This window comes from Gobius niger (assembly GCF_951799975.1).
Source record: "Gobius niger genome assembly, chromosome: 21".
NCBI classification, from domain to species: Eukaryota; Metazoa; Chordata; class Actinopteri; order Gobiiformes; family Gobiidae; genus Gobius; species Gobius niger.
This window is the reverse complement of record NC_136872.1, coordinates 11,155,744-11,173,624: the sequence shown is the minus strand read 5'-3', so window position 1 is coordinate 11,173,624 and position 17,881 is coordinate 11,155,744. Positions and strand designations below refer to the sequence as shown.

General features: G+C 43.1%; 1 protein-coding gene across 1 annotated transcript; it reads right to left on the bottom strand.

Annotated features, from left to right (window-relative positions):
- Positions 1–3,607: 3,607 nt before the first annotated feature.
- Positions 3,608–17,881, bottom strand: dthd1 (death domain containing 1). The gene is made up of 9 exons (XM_079580533.1): positions 17,280–17,881; positions 15,991–16,435; positions 15,170–15,500; positions 14,051–14,230; positions 13,725–13,972; positions 11,773–11,931; positions 7,702–7,994; positions 5,174–5,412; positions 3,608–4,216 (listed from the first exon to the last, which is right to left on the bottom strand). The coding sequence occupies exons 1-9, from the start codon at positions 17,647–17,649 to the stop codon at positions 3,740–3,742; spliced, it is 2,742 nt and encodes a 913-aa protein (XP_079436659.1). The 5' UTR covers positions 17,650–17,881; the 3' UTR covers positions 3,608–3,739.

Here is a 17,881-nt window from a genome sequence, read left to right as displayed (position 1 = left end):
AAAAAAAGTATCTCCATTGTGTCATTAGGTTGTGGCACAATATACAATATCCCTGTCTCTCCCTTTGTCTTTTCTGTCAGCGTAGTATTTATTCTCACGGACAATTAAGGAGTAAAAAAAAAAAACCTGCAACATGCCACAACACTTGGAGTGGCGCTTACGGCCTCTAGGGACATGAGCTACTTAGTTCTGCTTTAATGTCTGGGTTATTTTTGTAGCTTTTCTTTTGTTGGCACCATGAATGAAAGACACTGATCTGTAAGACAGAGATGCTAGCTTTGATTTTATTAGCTGTTTTAGAGCTAGCATGCTAAAGCCGTTTGCTAGGGGGTCGGCCCTACGCTCCCCGGTCAATAGAAGTGGGGGAATATAAATGTATTAAGACGAAGCACCAGCCCACCATCTTTAAGGTTACAAGGTTATATATTTATGACGTTTCACTCTCATGACTTGTGATTGGTTGATGCACCAACTCACCTACGAAGCTTGCTTACATTGTTCGTGAAGCGGACACTCGGGGTTATTTGTCACACAGACTGAGGGGTTGTTTGTCACACATGAAAAAGGGAAGCGAGGTCTACTTCAAGTCAAGGGTTCAAGCTTTCATTTAATGCAGGTCTGACGCTTTAAAGCAGTACTAAGTAACTCTTCCCCCTAGAGGCCATAAGCGCAACTGCAGGTGTAGTAGCAAGTTACGATTTTTTAATTTATTAATTGTCTTGGAGAGTAAATACTACGCTGACAGGAAAGGTGAAGGGAGAGAGGGTTACTGTGCATCCAATTATACAATGGAAATATTTTTTTTCACTCAAACTTGGCTGTAAATACTGTTTAAAGTGACGTTAGCCCGCAGTTAGCTTTGCCCGTTAGCATGTTAGCTTCTTCTTCGTGATTCCATTAGTGTGTATTGCTTTCTCCGCACCGGGGGCAGTCAAGTTGCAAACATGGTTTTCTGGCCAGAGACACCAGGGGGAGATGAAAGACCCTCCAATCATCCCATAAACACTTGTATTACCCCCACAGGGACTACGGAAAGGATTTATTAAGGTAAATAAGTTACTTAGAACTGCTTTAAGTGCAGTTATCTCTACCGTAGAAAGAAATGTGTGACAAATAGCCCCGGTCTACCCTACTTGTTGCTCATTACAGTGAAAATATGGGAGAATAGACATGCCTCAGCGCCGTTTCACCCCATAAACCCTTTCAAAGACTGCTGGTAATGTGACAATTATTGGCCACTGCCTGGAAACAGAGAATCGACGTTCATCTGTAAAGCTGAGCACAAGTTTGTCCCGGGCTGCCGGACCGTCCATCTCCCTCTCTCTTCACACTCATCTTCACAGGTTCGCCGCAGCCACGCCCCCCCAGAGAACCCCCGGTCAATAATCCGGAATGACAGGGAAAAAAGTCCAATTTGTCCACATGTCGCATTCGATCAGCGGCTGGGGTGCGTTGAACTTTGAGCACGAGTTTGTTTTCAGAGAGTATAGAGGAGTGTTGATTTCTTTTCTTTTATAAACGCCGCATCCGGTCGGTCGAGCATCTCGGGCTGATAATCTGCCGTTGACACCGGAAAAAGGGAGAAATTTGAAAAGCAAAAAAAAAAAAAAAGTTTCATTCCCCGTGGTTTAAACTCATTACAGGCCATTGTCTGATTTCCGCTTCCTCAAACAAGCGGAGAGAGAGAGAGAGAGAGAGAGAAAAAAAAAAAAAGTTTTCTAAAAGCAGACTTGGCGCAAAAGCATTCCCAAGCTAATTAATAGATTCTCATCGCTGACTCTCTCCACTTCAGTGCTCGGGCTTGACAATCTGTGTGCGCTGGCAACGGCTTTCAACCGCTAACTGAAGTGTTCTCCTCCCCGTAAAGTAGGTCCCTTGGGTTGGTATCTCTTCGTATTAGATAGGACAGTGCATATGTTCCTTCACGCTTTTTTGCCTTTCGAGTACTTTTACAGTCCCTACCTTGACAGCTCAACGTGTGAACGCGAGCGCCTCAGCGAAGAAGAAGAAGAAGAAGACAAAGAGTGCGCGATGAGGAAATATGCCAGGCCTTTTTTTTTTTTAAAGGGACTGTACGGAGTTTAAAAATGTTCAAATGATGTATTTTCCTCCCCATACATGTCCCAACCGTGTCCTAATGTGTAGAATGAGCCTGTTCACCACAAGGCGCAGTTACACCCTTGACCTGAGGTGGCAGTAGTGAGTATAAAATGGCAAACTTGTGTCGAGCCCCTTTAATCAGTTTTATTCTGCCTTCCGCGTGGGACACCTCCGCCTCATCAAGCCTCCCCCTCCCCTACGGACGACCTCCCAGGGTGCCTTGCTGCGTGGCCTTTTCAATAATGTAGAGAGGGGCGAAGATAAAAAAAAAAAAAACTGAGAGAAGAAACGATTTCCCGGCGCCACAGGAGATATTTCGGTGACATTTACCTTTGGCTAGATCCTGAATGTGTGTGTGAGTGCGCGCCGTTTGATGGCCCGGTGCCAGGCTAATGATGGCCCCCCCCCACCTCCCTTCGGCGCCCACACTTCGAGGTTCAAAAAGTGCGATGGAGACGCCGAGAGGATGGACATTAAGAGAGAGAAGTCTGTCGGGTACAAGGGTGGGCGGAGGAACAATAAAAAGGCCATGTGTCAGAATGGTTCGGAGAGTGACACGGCGGCTTGATTAATGCATTACCTGGTGCACTTTCCTGCCTCATTAAGTGGCCTCCCACTCGCGGCGTCAGGAGGGCTCCACAGGGGGGCGCCCCGGCAACACACACACGCGGAGCAGCCTGAGTCAGGGTGCTCAGAATGTCACGCAGCGGGGGGGCGGGGCGGGAGCTAAAAGGCGCACGGCTTATCCAAATGGCAGAAGTGGCTTAAAAGACGGGTTAAGTTATTACAAATGTCTTCCGGAGAGATAATTTCTCTTCGATAGATTCCTTTATTTTATAACATTGACTAAAGATAAGGACTCAGCCATAACTATATTATATTAATGAATCTGGATATTTACCTGAGGAAGTTATTTACATGGATGTATTATCAAACACAGAGCCAGTGCCAGTACATTGTAAGCAGTTGGGCTTTTCACATATACAGTAGCTTTATGAAATAGTTATACGTTTGTAAACAAAATGTGAGCAAATGCTATGAATTAGAGCGTTTAACCAATTATTTCCGCCTTAAGCGAGCATATTCTCTCCAGTTTGGCAGTACCCATATTCAAAAGCAAAAAAAAAGTGTCAAAAGAGCGACAATAACGTGCCAGAAAAGCAACAATAACGCAATATTAAAAAAACGGCAAAAACACACGACTAAAGAGTGATTAAAAAGTGACCAAAACACGACTCAAAGGTTGCGATCAGTTTTGTAGGTCTTAGCTTTCAAATGAGACGTCACTCTGGCCAATAGTCTGTAAGCTCCAGTCCAGAAGCTTTGAGATTTGGGTGAAACCGAACTGGAGAACATGTGCTCGGTTAAGGCGGGGGTTAAGAGGTTAATGTGGGCCTAGTATTAATAATGAACATAATATTTGCATTCGAATTAACTATAATTAATCTTGATGAATTAAATATCAGAAGTGTTAGTGATCTGATTTTTTATGCTCAGAATTGTATTATCCTTCATATTAGCTGCACTTACATTCACTTCAACTCAAAAATGCCTTAGATTCCTCTCTAAAATCAACATGCAGAAAACTGTACGATCCACTACTGACCCCTTGTGGCTCCACTGCAACATTACCATCCCTCTACTTCAGAGTCCTCATCATCCAGCCCACCTCCTCGCCCTTCTGTGCAGATTCCGCCTGGGCCTGCCGGAGCAGCAGCTCCTCGGCCAGGTCCGGTCTGCCGCTCTTGGCTAAGCACTGGGCCAGATGACGGAGGTTGGATTGGCGAGGGGCGGCGGGCAGAGCTCTCCTCCACATGAGCAGGAGGTGGAAGGCCTGCGCCGACAGAACGTTCCCCGGCGCTCGGAGCTTCACGAGCTGGGCCGCGCTCCGACGCAGGCGCAGGGAGGCCGCCAGCAGGGACAACTCCTCCGCCGAGAGCTGCCCGGAGAGCCACAGCAGAAGGGGGTCGGACAGGGAGCGCGCTGGGAGATGGACAGAGAGAAATTCAAACCCACACAGAATATATAATAAGATCCAATATTTTAACCTCTTAAGTCCCGCCTTAATCAAGCGCATTTTCACCAGTTCGGCTTTAACCAAATCTAAAAGGTTCTCGACTGGAGAGCAGCCTATAGGCCAGTGTAATGCCATTTGAAAGCTAAGACCGATAAAACTGATCTAGACGCATCTCTTCCTTGTTGTTGCAATAACTTTTTAAAGGTTTTTTCATTGCTTTTTTGTTGCTTTCCCGTCGCATTTATGTCACTTTTTCATCACATTTTTGTCAATTTTTCGTCACAATTTTCTCACTTTTTCTTCACTTTTTCATCACATTTTAATTTTGTCAAAATTTTGTTACTTTTTCTTAACTTCTTCACTTTTTTGTCACAATTTTGTCATTTCTTTGTCACAATTTTGTCGCTTTTTCTTCACTTTTTCATCACATTTTTGTCACTTTTTCACCAAAATTGTGTCACTTTTTCATCAAATTTTTGTCACTTTTTCACCACAATTTTGTCGCTTTTTCTTCACTTTTTCATCAAATTTTTGTCACTTTTTCACCACAATTTTGTCGCTTTTTCTTCACTTTTTCCATCACAATTTTCTCACTTTTTCATCACAATTTTCTCACTTTTTCTTCAGTTTTTCGTCATATTTTAATTTTGTCAAAATTTTGTCACTTTTTCTTAAATTTTTTGTCACTTTTTTGTCCCAATTTTGTCACTTTTTCTTCACTTTTTAGTCATATTTTTGTCACAATTTTGTCACTTTTTCATCACAATTTTGTCACTTTTTTGTCACTCTTTGTCACTCTCTGTCGACACAATTAAGTCTCGTTTTTGCTGCCATTTAGGTGCTTTTGTTTCAAGAAGCTTTTAGATTTTGTTAAAGCCAAACTGTAAATGTGCTCAGTTCAGGTGGGGGTTAAGAGGTTAACTTACTGGTGTCTTCACACATCTTCACAGGCGTCACAGCTGGCCTGTTAATATTCCGCACTCTCTAAAAAAAAAAAAAAAAAAAAGCCCATTTGTGATTTGAAAAGACAGTGAATCTTGTGGGTAAAGTGCGTACCTTGGGTAAAGTGAGAGGCAGCTTGCAGATGGGATCGCCCTGCAGCTTCGTCACAGAGTCACATAACCAGTCCAGCTCACCCCTGTTGACCTTATGGAACACGGCGGTCCCCTTGTAGTGGCTGGAGCTGTGGTTCCCGAACGGGTCGACTTCGGAGAGGCTCACGGAGAGCTGGTTCGTCCTCTGGCTGTGGAAGGTGATCCGATCTAGGGTGGGCTCGTTCTGGTTGTTTAGAGACTCTACACAAACACAATCATGTAGTGGTTATGGCCTCGAAGCAGCAAAATAAAGCAGCTTTCTCTCTTGTGATACAGTCTATGCTTGCAATCGGATTTCTTGACTAAAGTTCTTGAGTAGATTGCAATAGTTTCTGCCTAAAATTGTCATAAAATGTAGTCTGATCTTTATTTGAATGAGTAAACAGTGTTCGCGTCCAAGATTAATCCTGATTCATCCTACAGGAATCATCCGGATGAAGTTATTGCTGCCAAAGGATGGTCAACCAGCAAGGGTGTACTCACTTATGTCACACTGTCCTGTGAATGTTTACATGTTAACTCTTTCTTGCGATTTACAAAAATGATCCGACCACATTTCATGACCAGTTTATGCAGAAATGTGAGAAATTCCAAAGAGTTCACATACTTTTCCCTCGCACTGCAAATGTGCGCTTTGCTTGATTCTCTGATGTTCAAAGGAAGGGATTTGTTGTCGTAAATTGCAGGTGGACAATTCCGTTAAACACACGGCTTTTCAAAATCTGCAAATATGGCTTTGGCGGTATTTGCTGCGTCCGCCGAGCCGGCAATCAGACAATACACGCATAGAGGGGAAATCAATATGGCGTGAGGGAAAGGGTCAGGGCAAACATGACCGAGAACAAACATCGTTTTGTGGCCGGTGCCTGGACAAACAAACCAACCTCAGATTCGTGCTTTTATTGCTCAGGACAAACAGCTTCTGACCAGCGCTCGGAAAATGGGAACTTTGTGGATCTAACGTGTTCTATCACAGGTCACTAAAACATGTATACGACTTCTTACACACGGGAAGACAGCGGCGATTGCCTGATTCAAAAGCAACAATTTTCAGTTGGTGTTTTATTTTTCTTATAGTGTATTTAAAGCCAGATATTCTCCTAGCTTTCTAAGGAGACACTTGTCTGCCCTCTCAATTCTTCACAGGGACGTGTTTATAAGCACATTCCACAAGGTTCAGGGGCTGCGATGAAAAACTACTAAATTCACAATCTATAAAAAGGCTTTAGAATTAGATCCACAGGTCTTTACAACAAAATGTCTGCTTTTATAACATACTGAAGGACAAAACAAGTGATTGCACTTCCAGCCTTTGAGGAGGGGACACTTGAGAGGAGCAGGAGAAAGAACTTGTGTTGATGTCAAGCCCAAGTTGAGAATAAGTGTCATGTAAGTGTGTCATTGCAAAACTGTGCAATGAAATTGTGTTCAGGTGTTAGTCCTGAGCTGCTGCGACTGAGCTGCGCCACCACTGTGGGTCAACCCAACCCACATGTTTTTGGAGGTCGGGGAAGCCAGAGCCTCCCCTGGAACCGCCACCTTAACGTGGTGGAGGGTTTTGAGCACCCGAATGATCCTGGGGGCTATGTTGCCGGGGGCTTCGTGCCCCTGGTAGGGTCTCCCATGGCAAACAGGTCCGAGGCGACGGGTCAGACAAAGAGTGGTTCAGAAGCCCCTTATGAGAGACCAACAGGCCTGGTTCATCGTGAGGCCGTCCTTCTGTGGACCCACCACCTGCAGGAGGAGCCATAGGGGCTGGTGCAATGTGATTTGGGCAGCTCGGACGGCCCCCACGACCCGGCAACGGACAAGTGGAAGAAGATGGATGGATGGATGGATGGATGGATGGATGGGGAAGCCAGAGCACCCGGAGGAAACCTGGCTGGCTGCCTCCAGTCTCCTCTGATCCTCTGAAACTGTGCAGCTGGGTTTGTCCCTGTTTCTCTCTCGTCCTCCTACGCAGCTCCCTCCGCTCCTCAAAAGCGTTTCACCATCTTCTGGGAAGAGCTTAGCAATAAACCCATTTTATTGTCCAGTGAACGCCCACTAGCCAGAACAATAGGAGGCATTTGTGGCTTAGCTGTGAGTCTTGCCCGGACACCTCCTCATTTATCCCTTCCTTGTTTCCTGTAGCACCTCTTGTGCTGCCTCCACTGTGCTGCAGGTGTGGGGGGCCCCGGCGTCTCCTCAGTGTTTCAGAAGAAATGTGTAGGTCTCTAATGTTTTTAACTCATAAGCTAGCTGTTTGTTTACTTTAAAAAAAGCTGCTTTCTTCAGGACTCTTTGCAGTACAAAAAAAATCCACCGAACCCCACAAAAACACAGTTAAAGACGTACAAAAGGAACCCACAAATGTAGTTAGCAGAAAAAGGCAAAAAACTCAGCTGTACCAAGAGAGAGGGCGGTTGCTGCTTGTTTACATGAGGTCACATAGAACATAGCTAGTGGTACATCATTGGCAAATCCTCGTGTTATCACCAGGCGTCTTACCCGCGGAGGTGATGTTCCCACCAAAGCGCAGCAGAAGCTGATCTCCCTCACACATGGTTATCTCCGAGGAGCTGTCCATGGTGCTGCTGCTGTACCCCTGGGCTCGCAGCTTGGACAGCTCCCAGCTCAGGTCTTTGCTCGGCACCAGCGCGACCAACATGGCGCGGGGGTCATCCTGTCGCCTCAGAAGGGCGATGGTGACGGCGTGACAGCACACGGCCTCCTCCAGATCCTCCACCAGGCGGAGAAGGCGGCAGGGGCTTAGCGGGGAGAGGAGACGGACCACTATGAGCCTGCAAGAAAGAAAGAGAGAGAAAAAATGTCTGTTATCACAAGATGGGGCTACAAAAAGAGAGCTATGATTAAGCGGAAGCTGCCTTAGAAGAGAATTACGACTCATGATCAAAGACTATAAAGGGTAATTTTGAGAAATCATATCTGAATATCTTCCTCAAATTAAAGTTCCCACCGGCTATTACGGCTCAGGAGATTACATTTGCGCCTGGTAAGTTTATGTTAATGCAGACTTAAGAAGTGTTCCGCCCTGGAATTCAAGGCATTTGGACCCACAAATCCACACTGCCTTTTCCTTAAGCCCTTATGTAAAAGTAAAGCTGGATACAAAGACGTTCCTGCTTTGGCTTCTGGTCATGAGAACACGTTTAGTTCACGGGACCACGGTCAAAATTGTAACAAAGGACTCGGGAGTGACCAATTGGTGAGTAGTTTTCTCAAACAACCTGCACATGTATGACAAAGTGCCGCTACAGCTGACAGAGGTGCACTTTAATGGACACATTTTGCTGCTCGGATTAGCTGCTTATATCAAGGCTAACTGTTGTTAATCATGTTTTCAGATCCCATATGCTGAAGCTGCCCGTGGAGTTAACTGTCCACAAGTAAGTTTATGTTACTTCCTTACTTTTGTCGTGCTTTATATGTAGGGCTGGGTACAGGTAAACGATACCAGTACAGTATTAAAAAAAAAAAGTTTAGGTACTACTGGTATAGAAAAAATAAAACTAGCAAAAGCAGGTACAGGAAGAAGACTTTAGGTCCAAGTATTAATACTGATGGTCATCAAAAGTTGAAGAAAAAATGGGAGGAAAATTAGGGGGAAATGGCGAGAAAAAAAAGGGATAAACAAAAATGTTCAAAAAATTAAAAAAAAAAGACAAAAAAAAAAAAGACAAAAAAGTGGAAAAAATATGAAAAATTGGGGGCGGGGAATGGGAAAAAAAATGGGAAAAAGTGACGAAAAAAATATTTAAAAATTTGAAACTTTTGAAAAAAAAAAGGGAATAAATTTGGTAAAAATATGGACAAGAAAAAAATAATTTTGGAAAATTCTGAAGAAAAAAAAATGGAGAAAATAGGGTGGTAGTGGAAACATTGGGGGAAAAGGGTGGGGAAAAAAAGTGTAAAATGGGAGGGACATGTGTTTAAAATGGGGAAATAATTTGGAATAATGTAGAAAGTGCTTTTTTCTGCACTTTTCTATTTATAGGAAGTTTCAAGGCTGTTTCGCCACAAATAAATGATATGAATGTAAAATAAATTAAAATGGTAGGAAAAGGAATAAATCAACTGTTTTATGGAACAATATGACAAACATTTTAGTATAGGTATCGAAAAAAGTATCTTCGGGTATCGGTATCGAAAACCAAGTATTGTTAAAGTACTGGTATCGACAAAAATGTAACGGTACCAAGCCCTATTTATATGTGACTTTAACGCTAAGAACTGACCAGGGACAATGTGTTCTTCCTGCTGTACGTGACTGGGGGGATTCTGCTGACGGCCTCTGCGAGTGGTCAGTGTTTGGATGTCGCTTTGAAGACCGCCCAGCACCCTGCTAACCTCATGGCGATGTACAAAACACTGTTTCGACTGAAAGACGCCGACAGAAAAGAGCCGGCTGTAAGTGGACATATACAAATGCATTTCTGAGTGGACCGGAACTGTTGTGTTATTTATTTTTAAAGGTCACTGCAAAACGAAAGATGAAAAGGCTCTACTTCAGCGAAAGGTATGTCGCTAAAATGCACGCTTTTCCTTGAATACCTTCAGTCTAATAACACTGTATATTTGATCTGCTTTAGCTTCAGTAGTCTTCTCAATAACGCGAGAGGAATCCATGTTTTCTTTATGATACCTTTGCCCCTCGTCCCTCAAAGGTCAACGAAATCAGCTGACTGCGTTCCAGTGAAAAGGTGCATACTGTATGTAGTGCACAATATAGTACTATTTCAGTAGTAACACAGCTCTCTGGTGTGTTGCTCTGTGCAGTGTTTGTTATATTTTCCTGTTCGGCGGGAGCTGCCAAACGGTTTTCGGCGTGTCAATGGGAGGCAATGGCAGGAAAGTGAATTGTTTCAGTCCCTCAAATTGGCAGAAGTGGCTGGCGGAGTTCTGCGACGAGGCGCGCAGGCGAGGCGCTGCGGTGAGGAAAATATGAGTAATAAAATGAAAGATTTGACACGTCATGGCTCTTTTTGTGTGTTTTTGCTTTTTCCTATAGGTTTATTTGCTAGTGGGGAAACCATATGAGCAAAAGTGCACCGGAGATGAGTTATCCACAAGAATAACTGCTACTATTACTACTACTACTACTACTGCAAGAAAATGTCCTTCAGGGTCAACACTTGTCTTTTCTGCAGTGTTTGTACTTTTTGTGTGGCTGCACTTGCCTTATATTACCATTTGTCTTGTTATTTACATGGCCTTAAAGCTACACAGTCAAAAGACATAATATGATCTCAACTGGATTTGACTTGTATCAAAATATGCCATAATAAAATTGTAATACTAAACCTCTTACCAAGTGCATTTTCTCCAGTTCAGCTTTACCCAAATCTAAAAGCTTGCCTGGAGTTTACAGCCCATAAGCCAGTATAGCGCTTCATACACGCCTCATACTGCTATCTTCTCAGCGACCTCATGGTGACGTGTAAACAAGCAGCAACCTCCCTCTCTCTTGGTACAGCTGCATTTTTTTCCTTTGAACTGCTTTTGTGGTTTCTGTGCTCCACATTGTCTACCTGGATAGATCTGTACAACACATCTTTTTCCTTGCGTTGTTACCACTATGTTGTTGAGCTTTTGTCACTTTTTTTTATCACTTTATTTGTTCCTCTTTTATCACATTCTTGTTGCCTTTTTGTTTATTGTTTTTGTTTCTTTTTATTGCGTTTTTGTCACTCTTTTGCTGCATTTTCAACACTTTTTTGTCATATTTTTGCCACCTTTTTGTTGCATTTTTGTCACTTTTTTGTTTATTTTTTTGTGTCTTTTTTATTGCGTTTGTCATATTTTTTGACACTTTTTTATTGCGTTTTTGTCACTCTTTTGCTGCATTTTCATCACTTTTTCATCACATTTTGCCATGTTTTTATTGCATTTTTGTCATTTTTTTGTTTATTTTTTTGTCTTTTTTATTGCGTTTCTGTCATATTTTTTGACACTTTTTTATTGCGTTTTTGTCACTCTTTTGCTGCATTTTCATCACTTTTTCATCACATTTTTGCCCTGTTTTTGTTGCATTTAAAGAGCTTCACTTTTTGTAGCTCTTTAGTCACATTCTTGTTTTTCATGTCTATTTTTTGTGCCTTTTTTGTCATGTTTTCGTCACATTCTTTTTGTTACGTTTTTGTTGCGTTTTCATCCTCGTTTTCTTTTTTGTCGCCATTGTGATGCTTTTTTCAAGAAGCTTTCAGATTTGGGTACAATGTGCTCAGTTCAGGCGGGGGTTAAGACTAAACCATGCGTGTTATTTTCTCATTTATCTTACCCACAGTTAGTTGGCAGAAACAAACTATTTTTCTCACCATATTCAAATTCACTCTGACTTCTCTGTGACTCGGTTCTGCAATACACTATATACTATGACCCTCTGTCCTTCGCCAAACAAGACCACGCCACAATCCTATATCACAGTTTAGCTCCAGGGCCCGAAGCCACTTTTTCATAACTATAAAACTTGATAAAGACAAACTGGAATGTTATTTTCGAAAACAGTGTGGCTTTTCTCGCTGCTTGGAGGAAAAAAACTAACCAAGTCTGAATCCGCACCTGTCAAAGTTCTCCGTCAGCTCGAACGACACCAGCCCTTTTTGCTGGTTTTTCACCGTTATGGCCTCCAGAGCGCTCCACTGTTGCTCCTTGTATCCCAGGAGAACCAGGACTTCACTGTGAGCGTCTTTCGCTGACTTCGAGCCGTCTTGGAGCATCCTGAAACGAGCAGATCGTTTTCATTTTCTCAAACTGTCAGGCTGCAAAAGCGTCCTCTTATTTGTGGAAGAGCGTTGCCCCCTAAAGGTCACATGTGGGTACTGCAGTGAATGTTTGCAGAGGGTAAAGGCATGCAAATAAACCATTACCATTTGAGCCAGACATTGACCTTTTCATCGTTGCATCGTTTTTAGAGAACTATGACCTGAGTAATGCCTGGGTATTTTCTGTAAAAGAATCACTTCCGCTTTTGTGGTTTAAGGCAAATCAGTTTAGCTACTTCATGTACGTCACAAAGTTAACGTCAGACGACAAATGACTGATGAAAGTATTTCAAAGGAAAGATTAAGTGCTGTATTTGTGCAAACAACACTTTTACTTCAGGATCAGATATCAAGACTAGAACCCCCTTTTGTTGGCCTTTTAAACCTCTTAATCCCCTCCTTAACCGAGCACATTTTCTCTCTAGTTTGGCTTTACCAAAATCAAATCTAAAAGCACCTCGATAAGAGCGACAAAACCGCAACAAAAAAGTAACAAAACAGGCAACAATAAAGCGACAAAAAATGTGACAAAACAGGCAACAAAAAAGTGGCAAATAAGCACCAACAATACGACGAAAAAGTGACCACAATGCAAGGAAAAATCTTTTCTTTTTTTCTTTTTGTAGGTCTTAGCTTTCAAATGAGGTGTTACCCGGACCTATAGGCTGTTCGCTCTAAGGCTGGGGGCGATATGACCAAAAAATAAAATCGCAATTTTTTACTCAGTTTGGACGATTTTAATTGATTTTATTGGAAATAAACTTAAAAAGGACACCGGATCTCCAGACCATTTACATTTAGATTCATGACACAGGCCCATAGTATGTTAAATATTCCTTGTCTGCTCTCAAAGGTAAAACTTCTCAATAAGTCATGGAGTTTTTTAAAGACGTTTTAGTTTTATCATCCTCATGCCTTGAGCTCTGCTGTGAATCGTCTCTATGGAGATTCAAGGGGAAAGGGGCGGAGCTAAGGTGTGTGTGAGACGCTGCATTCAGAGAAAGAGAAGGGCAGATGAGACCGGAGGAAAGCGGAAAGTCAGAAAGTCGCTTGAAACTGAAACTGTGCTTGGTTCTTTAGTACTTTTGAATTGAAAAAATGGCTGCTGAGGCTAAACCTGCCAGCACTGACAGGGGCCGGTTTTAGGTCCTTCATTATTCTATGACAAAATGTAGCTTTTGCTTATTCATTGTGAACCACTGGGGGCAGCACTGAATTATTTCAATGTATTTTGATTAAAGTAAAGTTCAGGTGGGTGTTAAAGCAGTACTAAGTAACTCTTCCCCCTAGAGGCCATAAGCGCAACTGCAGGTGTAGTAGCAAGTTACGATTTTTTAACTTATTAATTGTCTTGGAGAGTAAATACTACGCTGACAGGAAAGGCGAAGGGAGAGAGGGTTACTGTGCATCCAATTATACAATGGAAATATTTTTTTTCACTCAAACTTGGCTGTAAATACTGTTTAAAGTGACGTTAGCCCGCAGTTAGCTTTGCCCGTTAGCTTGTTAGCTTCTTCTTCGTGATTACATTAGTGTGTATTTCTTTCTCCGTACTGGTGGCAGTCAAGTTGCAAACATGGTTTTCTGGCCAGAGACACCAGGGGGAGATGAAAGACCCTCCAATCATCCCATAGACACTTGTACTACCCCCACAGGGACTACGAAACGGATTTATTAAGGTAAACACGTTACTTATTACTGCTTTAAGAGGTTAATTATGTATTTTTCTGATTTCCGAAAGGCACTGACCTGATTCTCGTGGTAGAATCCCATGTAGCAGAAGCCAAGTGTCGGCCATAACAGTGCACGATCTCCTCCGGCTGTCTCGCTTTCTGTTTGGGCTTGGGGGCACAGGGGAGGGTGACGGTGAGGGCTCTTCTTAAGGCCTGACACGACGGATGGGTCAGGTACACGACAGGACTGGTCGACACCACCGAACGATAGTCTTCAACTTTGGACTTGACCGTAGCCAGAAGAACGGCGTCTAAAGGCTGGATCTAAAGCACGGAAAACAAACGCGGTAAAGCCAGGCGCTTTTGGGCTACTTTGTAAAGCATGACGGCGCAAGTTGTTACCATCGCTTGTGCCATAACAGGAGCAGTGAAGGATCCTGGGAGATAAGCGAGACAGATCCGTGGATCCATGGATAGTTTGAGAGACAAACCCCTTCTGGGAACCATGTAGCTTTCTCTTTTCAGACAGGAGACCACGGCGAACAGGCCAAGGGAGTACACCTTCACTTCAGCAAATGAGCCCTAACACAAAGATACTGATTACATTTATTTATGGAAAGCTATATTTCGCTGTGAAACTTTACTTTCTCTGTAAAGTTTGCATTGGCAGCTTGGCGCTTGTACAAAGTTTGACAGTTCTCTTCTCGTACGTGCACTCCTAAATATAGGGTCTGCATAGAGTTGTGGATCTACACTTTGTTTTTTTTTACAATTCCTGACAAAATTTTTGGCTTGTACAAAGCACAAAAACAACAACAAGAATGTCATTTTAACCCCGTCACCCTCGCCTTAACTGAGCGCATTTCCTCCAGTTCGGTTTCACCCAAATCAGAAAGCTTTCCGACTGGAGCGTACAGCCTACAAACACCTACAAAAGATCTTTCCTCACATTGCTTCTGTCAGTTTTTTGTCGTATTTTTGACCTTTTATTGTTGCTTTTTTTTTTTTACAATTTTTACAATTTTTTTTTTTTACTTTTTTGTCATGCTTTTGTCATTTTTTCATCACTTTTTAAAACATTTTTGGTAATTTTTTGATGCTTAAAAAAATGTCTCTTTCTGGTAATTGCTTTGTTATGCTTTTGTCATTTATTTGTCATATTTTTGTCGCTTTTTTGTAAGTTTTTTTGTTGTTGCTAGTTTTGTGGCCATGACGGGATCAGGCAGCCTTTGCTATGCCCGTCTACCCCAGGGCAGCTGTGGCTACAATAGTCTGGTGTGAATGAATAATGCAAAACATAAAGCGTCTTTGACTGTCCAGAAAAGTGCTATATAAAAACGATGCATCATCATTATTATTATTATTTTGTCTAATTTTTGTCACGTTTTTGTCGCGTTTTCCTTGTTTGTCCTTCGCTATATTGACGCTTTTTTCAAGAAGCTTCTAGATTTAGGTAAAGCTGAATAGGAGAAAATGCGCTCGGTCCAACGTGCAGAACATAAATGGAGGACATTAACTTGCCCTTTGTCCACCGTAGCAGCCCTCACTCGTGACAGGGCTGAGGTAGCTGACCCTCTTCTCCGCGTCCACCACCTTCACAGCGATGTCTCTGCAGCTGCCGCGGTTCCGGCAATAAAAAGGTATGACCACCGTGATGGGGAAAGACACGTGGGCGCCATCTTGGATCCGGAGTTCCATCACCCTGCTGACCAGTTCCTCTGTGCCCGTCACCATGAGGCCGGTGAGGGCGTCCACCACGTCACACCGCAGGACCTCGGGCTCCCCGACCGCAGCTTGGACATAGCACGCGTCAGGTGTGGAGGAGTGAGACCGGTTCATCTGTCCTGCAAGGCTTAGAAATGCAAGAGTGATAGTTTTAGAGAGTTTTAGAGAGAACATGTTTGTACGTATTGATTTCGTTTTCTACTCTATGTTATAGTAAGCATTGACCTTCTTTTGCTTCGATAGCACTGCACGGGTTTACAATCACTAATAAAAATCCACAGGAATTTCTCACATTTCTGCCTAAATTGGTCATCAACAATCAGGATGAATCTTGAACCATTCCTCTTTACAAAACGGCTGCAGTTCAGCGAGATTCAGGGGGTGTACTCACTTATTCCACGCTGTCCTGTGAATGTTTGCATGTTATGCCCAATAAAAATGGGATAAAATGTAAATGTTTGGGTGGTATTACTTTAAGCAGACACTGTTCACTCATTCTTGTGATTTTAATTAAGATCAGACCACATTTTATGACCAATTTGGGCAGAAATGTGAGAAATTCCAATCGGTGTGTTCACTTTTTCCTTCCACTGTACATATTTGAAAGCAAATCTTACCCAGTGATGAATTTTAAATGTTTCCCATCCTTCTTGCTACTGTCCTTGTCATTCGCGCCTCCACCAGTCTCGAGGGAGGCAGAATCATTATCACCACGTTGCTCTTTGACCTCATGCCGTCCCCGGTCTAAAATTCCTTCAGTGCTACTGGCAGCGTTCAAGTCCGGATGTTCCAAATCAGCTCCATGGTCTCTTCTGTCAGATGCGGAGGGGTCACCGGAGGTCAGCTGCAGGTCACAGGACGCTGATGGAGTTTGTGATTGGCTGCTGTTCTCGGGTGCTGTGTCAACATCTGTGGGCGGCTGTGAACTCATGTCTCCCTGTTCCAAACATAGCAACATGTCTTCATCCAGTCGCGTTACGATCATATTCAGTCTGTCTATTATAGCGTCAATGTCCTCGCTGACACTGTGGAGAGTGGTCCTCAGGGGAATATCTCCAGGATCTAAAACACAAAGTTGAACAATGTAGAATATTGAAGAAAAGATAACTACAAGTATATGGATTCTTGATATTAATTTGATCAATAGCAGCATATAGCTCATAAGGCAGTAGCTACTAGAAGAAGGCTATATTTCTGACTACATTGTTTAACCTCTTAAACTCTTAAACCTGAACGGAGCACATTTTATCCTATTTGGCATAAACTAAATCCAAAAGCTTTTGGAAAACAAGTCTCTAAATAGCGAAGAAAATGAGACGTAAATGAGAATGAAAACGGAAAAAAAAGGTGACAAAATAGTGACAATAAAGTAACAAAAAAGAGACAAAAATGCGACGAAATAGTGACAAAAATGTGACGCAAAAGTGACAAGAATGCGATGCAAAAAGTGACAAAAATGTGACAGAAAAGTGACAAAAATGCAACGAAAAAGTGACAAAAATGTGATGCAAAAAGTGACAAAAATGTGACAGAAAAGTGACAAAAATGCAACGAAAAAGTGACAAAAATGTGATGCAAAAAGTGACAAAAATGCAACGAAAAAGTGACAAAAATGTGATGATGAAGTGACAAAAAGTGACAAAAATACAACGAAAAAGTGACAAGAATGTGACGAAAAGGTAACAAAAACACAACGAAAATGCAACAAAAAAGCGATTAAAAAAACGCGAGGAGAAAGATCCGTTCTGATCAGTTTTGTTGGTCTTAGCTTTCAAATAGGCATCACATCGTTGCTCCCCAGTCTAGAATCTTTTAGATTTGGATAAAGCTGAACTGGAGAAAATGCCTCTGAGTTTAAAACTCTAAACTATAACAGAGTCTCGGTTATTTTTCACAGACTCTCTACCTTCTCCGCTCGCGTGTTGCCCGTTACTCCCCTCTGGCGGCGACTCGGGGGAAGCGCACTCCCACTTTTTGACAACTTCCCTCCACGCCGTCACCCTGTCAAGGTAGAGGCTCGTCAACTTCCTCAGCCTCTCCAAAACTTTGCGCCTCCAAACTTTCTCCTCGTCTCCCTTCGCTCTCTCGCTCGCGTCTCGGTCCCCCTCCGCCTCTCCTCCTCGGCTCCCGTCGGCGTCTCCCCCGCCTCTACCTGCGTCTTCCATGCATCCACCCACGCTTCCTTTACGCTCATCCTCCGAGAGTTTGACAGCTTCCAGCCCCCGCGTGCGCTCAGTCAACATGTTGATTAGCGCGCGGTGCAGATCTTCATCCATAATTTTGTCACGTTGCGCGTCCGCCCGGTATGGTTCAAATACGCAGGGGGGGGAAAAAAGGAAATAAAAGTACGCCTGGCTAGTCTCAGCTTCGACCTTTCTCCATGTCCACTCCTGGCTTTGAATTTACTTGGCTAAAAAACTGCATTTAAAAAGGCTTGCCAGCAGTAAAAAAAAGAAGTTTCCAAGGCGACCCCTGGAGGCGTGGTGGGGACGCACAAAAGCGCAAAGA

Bases quoted from the DNA above. Each gene is read 5' to 3' on its own strand.
- dthd1 (XM_079580533.1), bottom strand. From the start codon at position 17,649: ATGGATGAAGATCTGCACCGCGCGCTAATCAACATGTTGACTGAGCGC. The intron at 14,231-15,169 runs GCAAGTTAATGT...TCTTTGTGTTAG, and splicing joins GCTGCTACGGTGGACAAAGG to GGCTCATTTGCTGAAGTGAA. The intron at 5,413-7,701 runs GTAAGACGCCTG...GTGTTTGTGTAG, and splicing joins TGGGAACATCACCTCCGCGG to AGTCTCTAAACAACCAGAAC.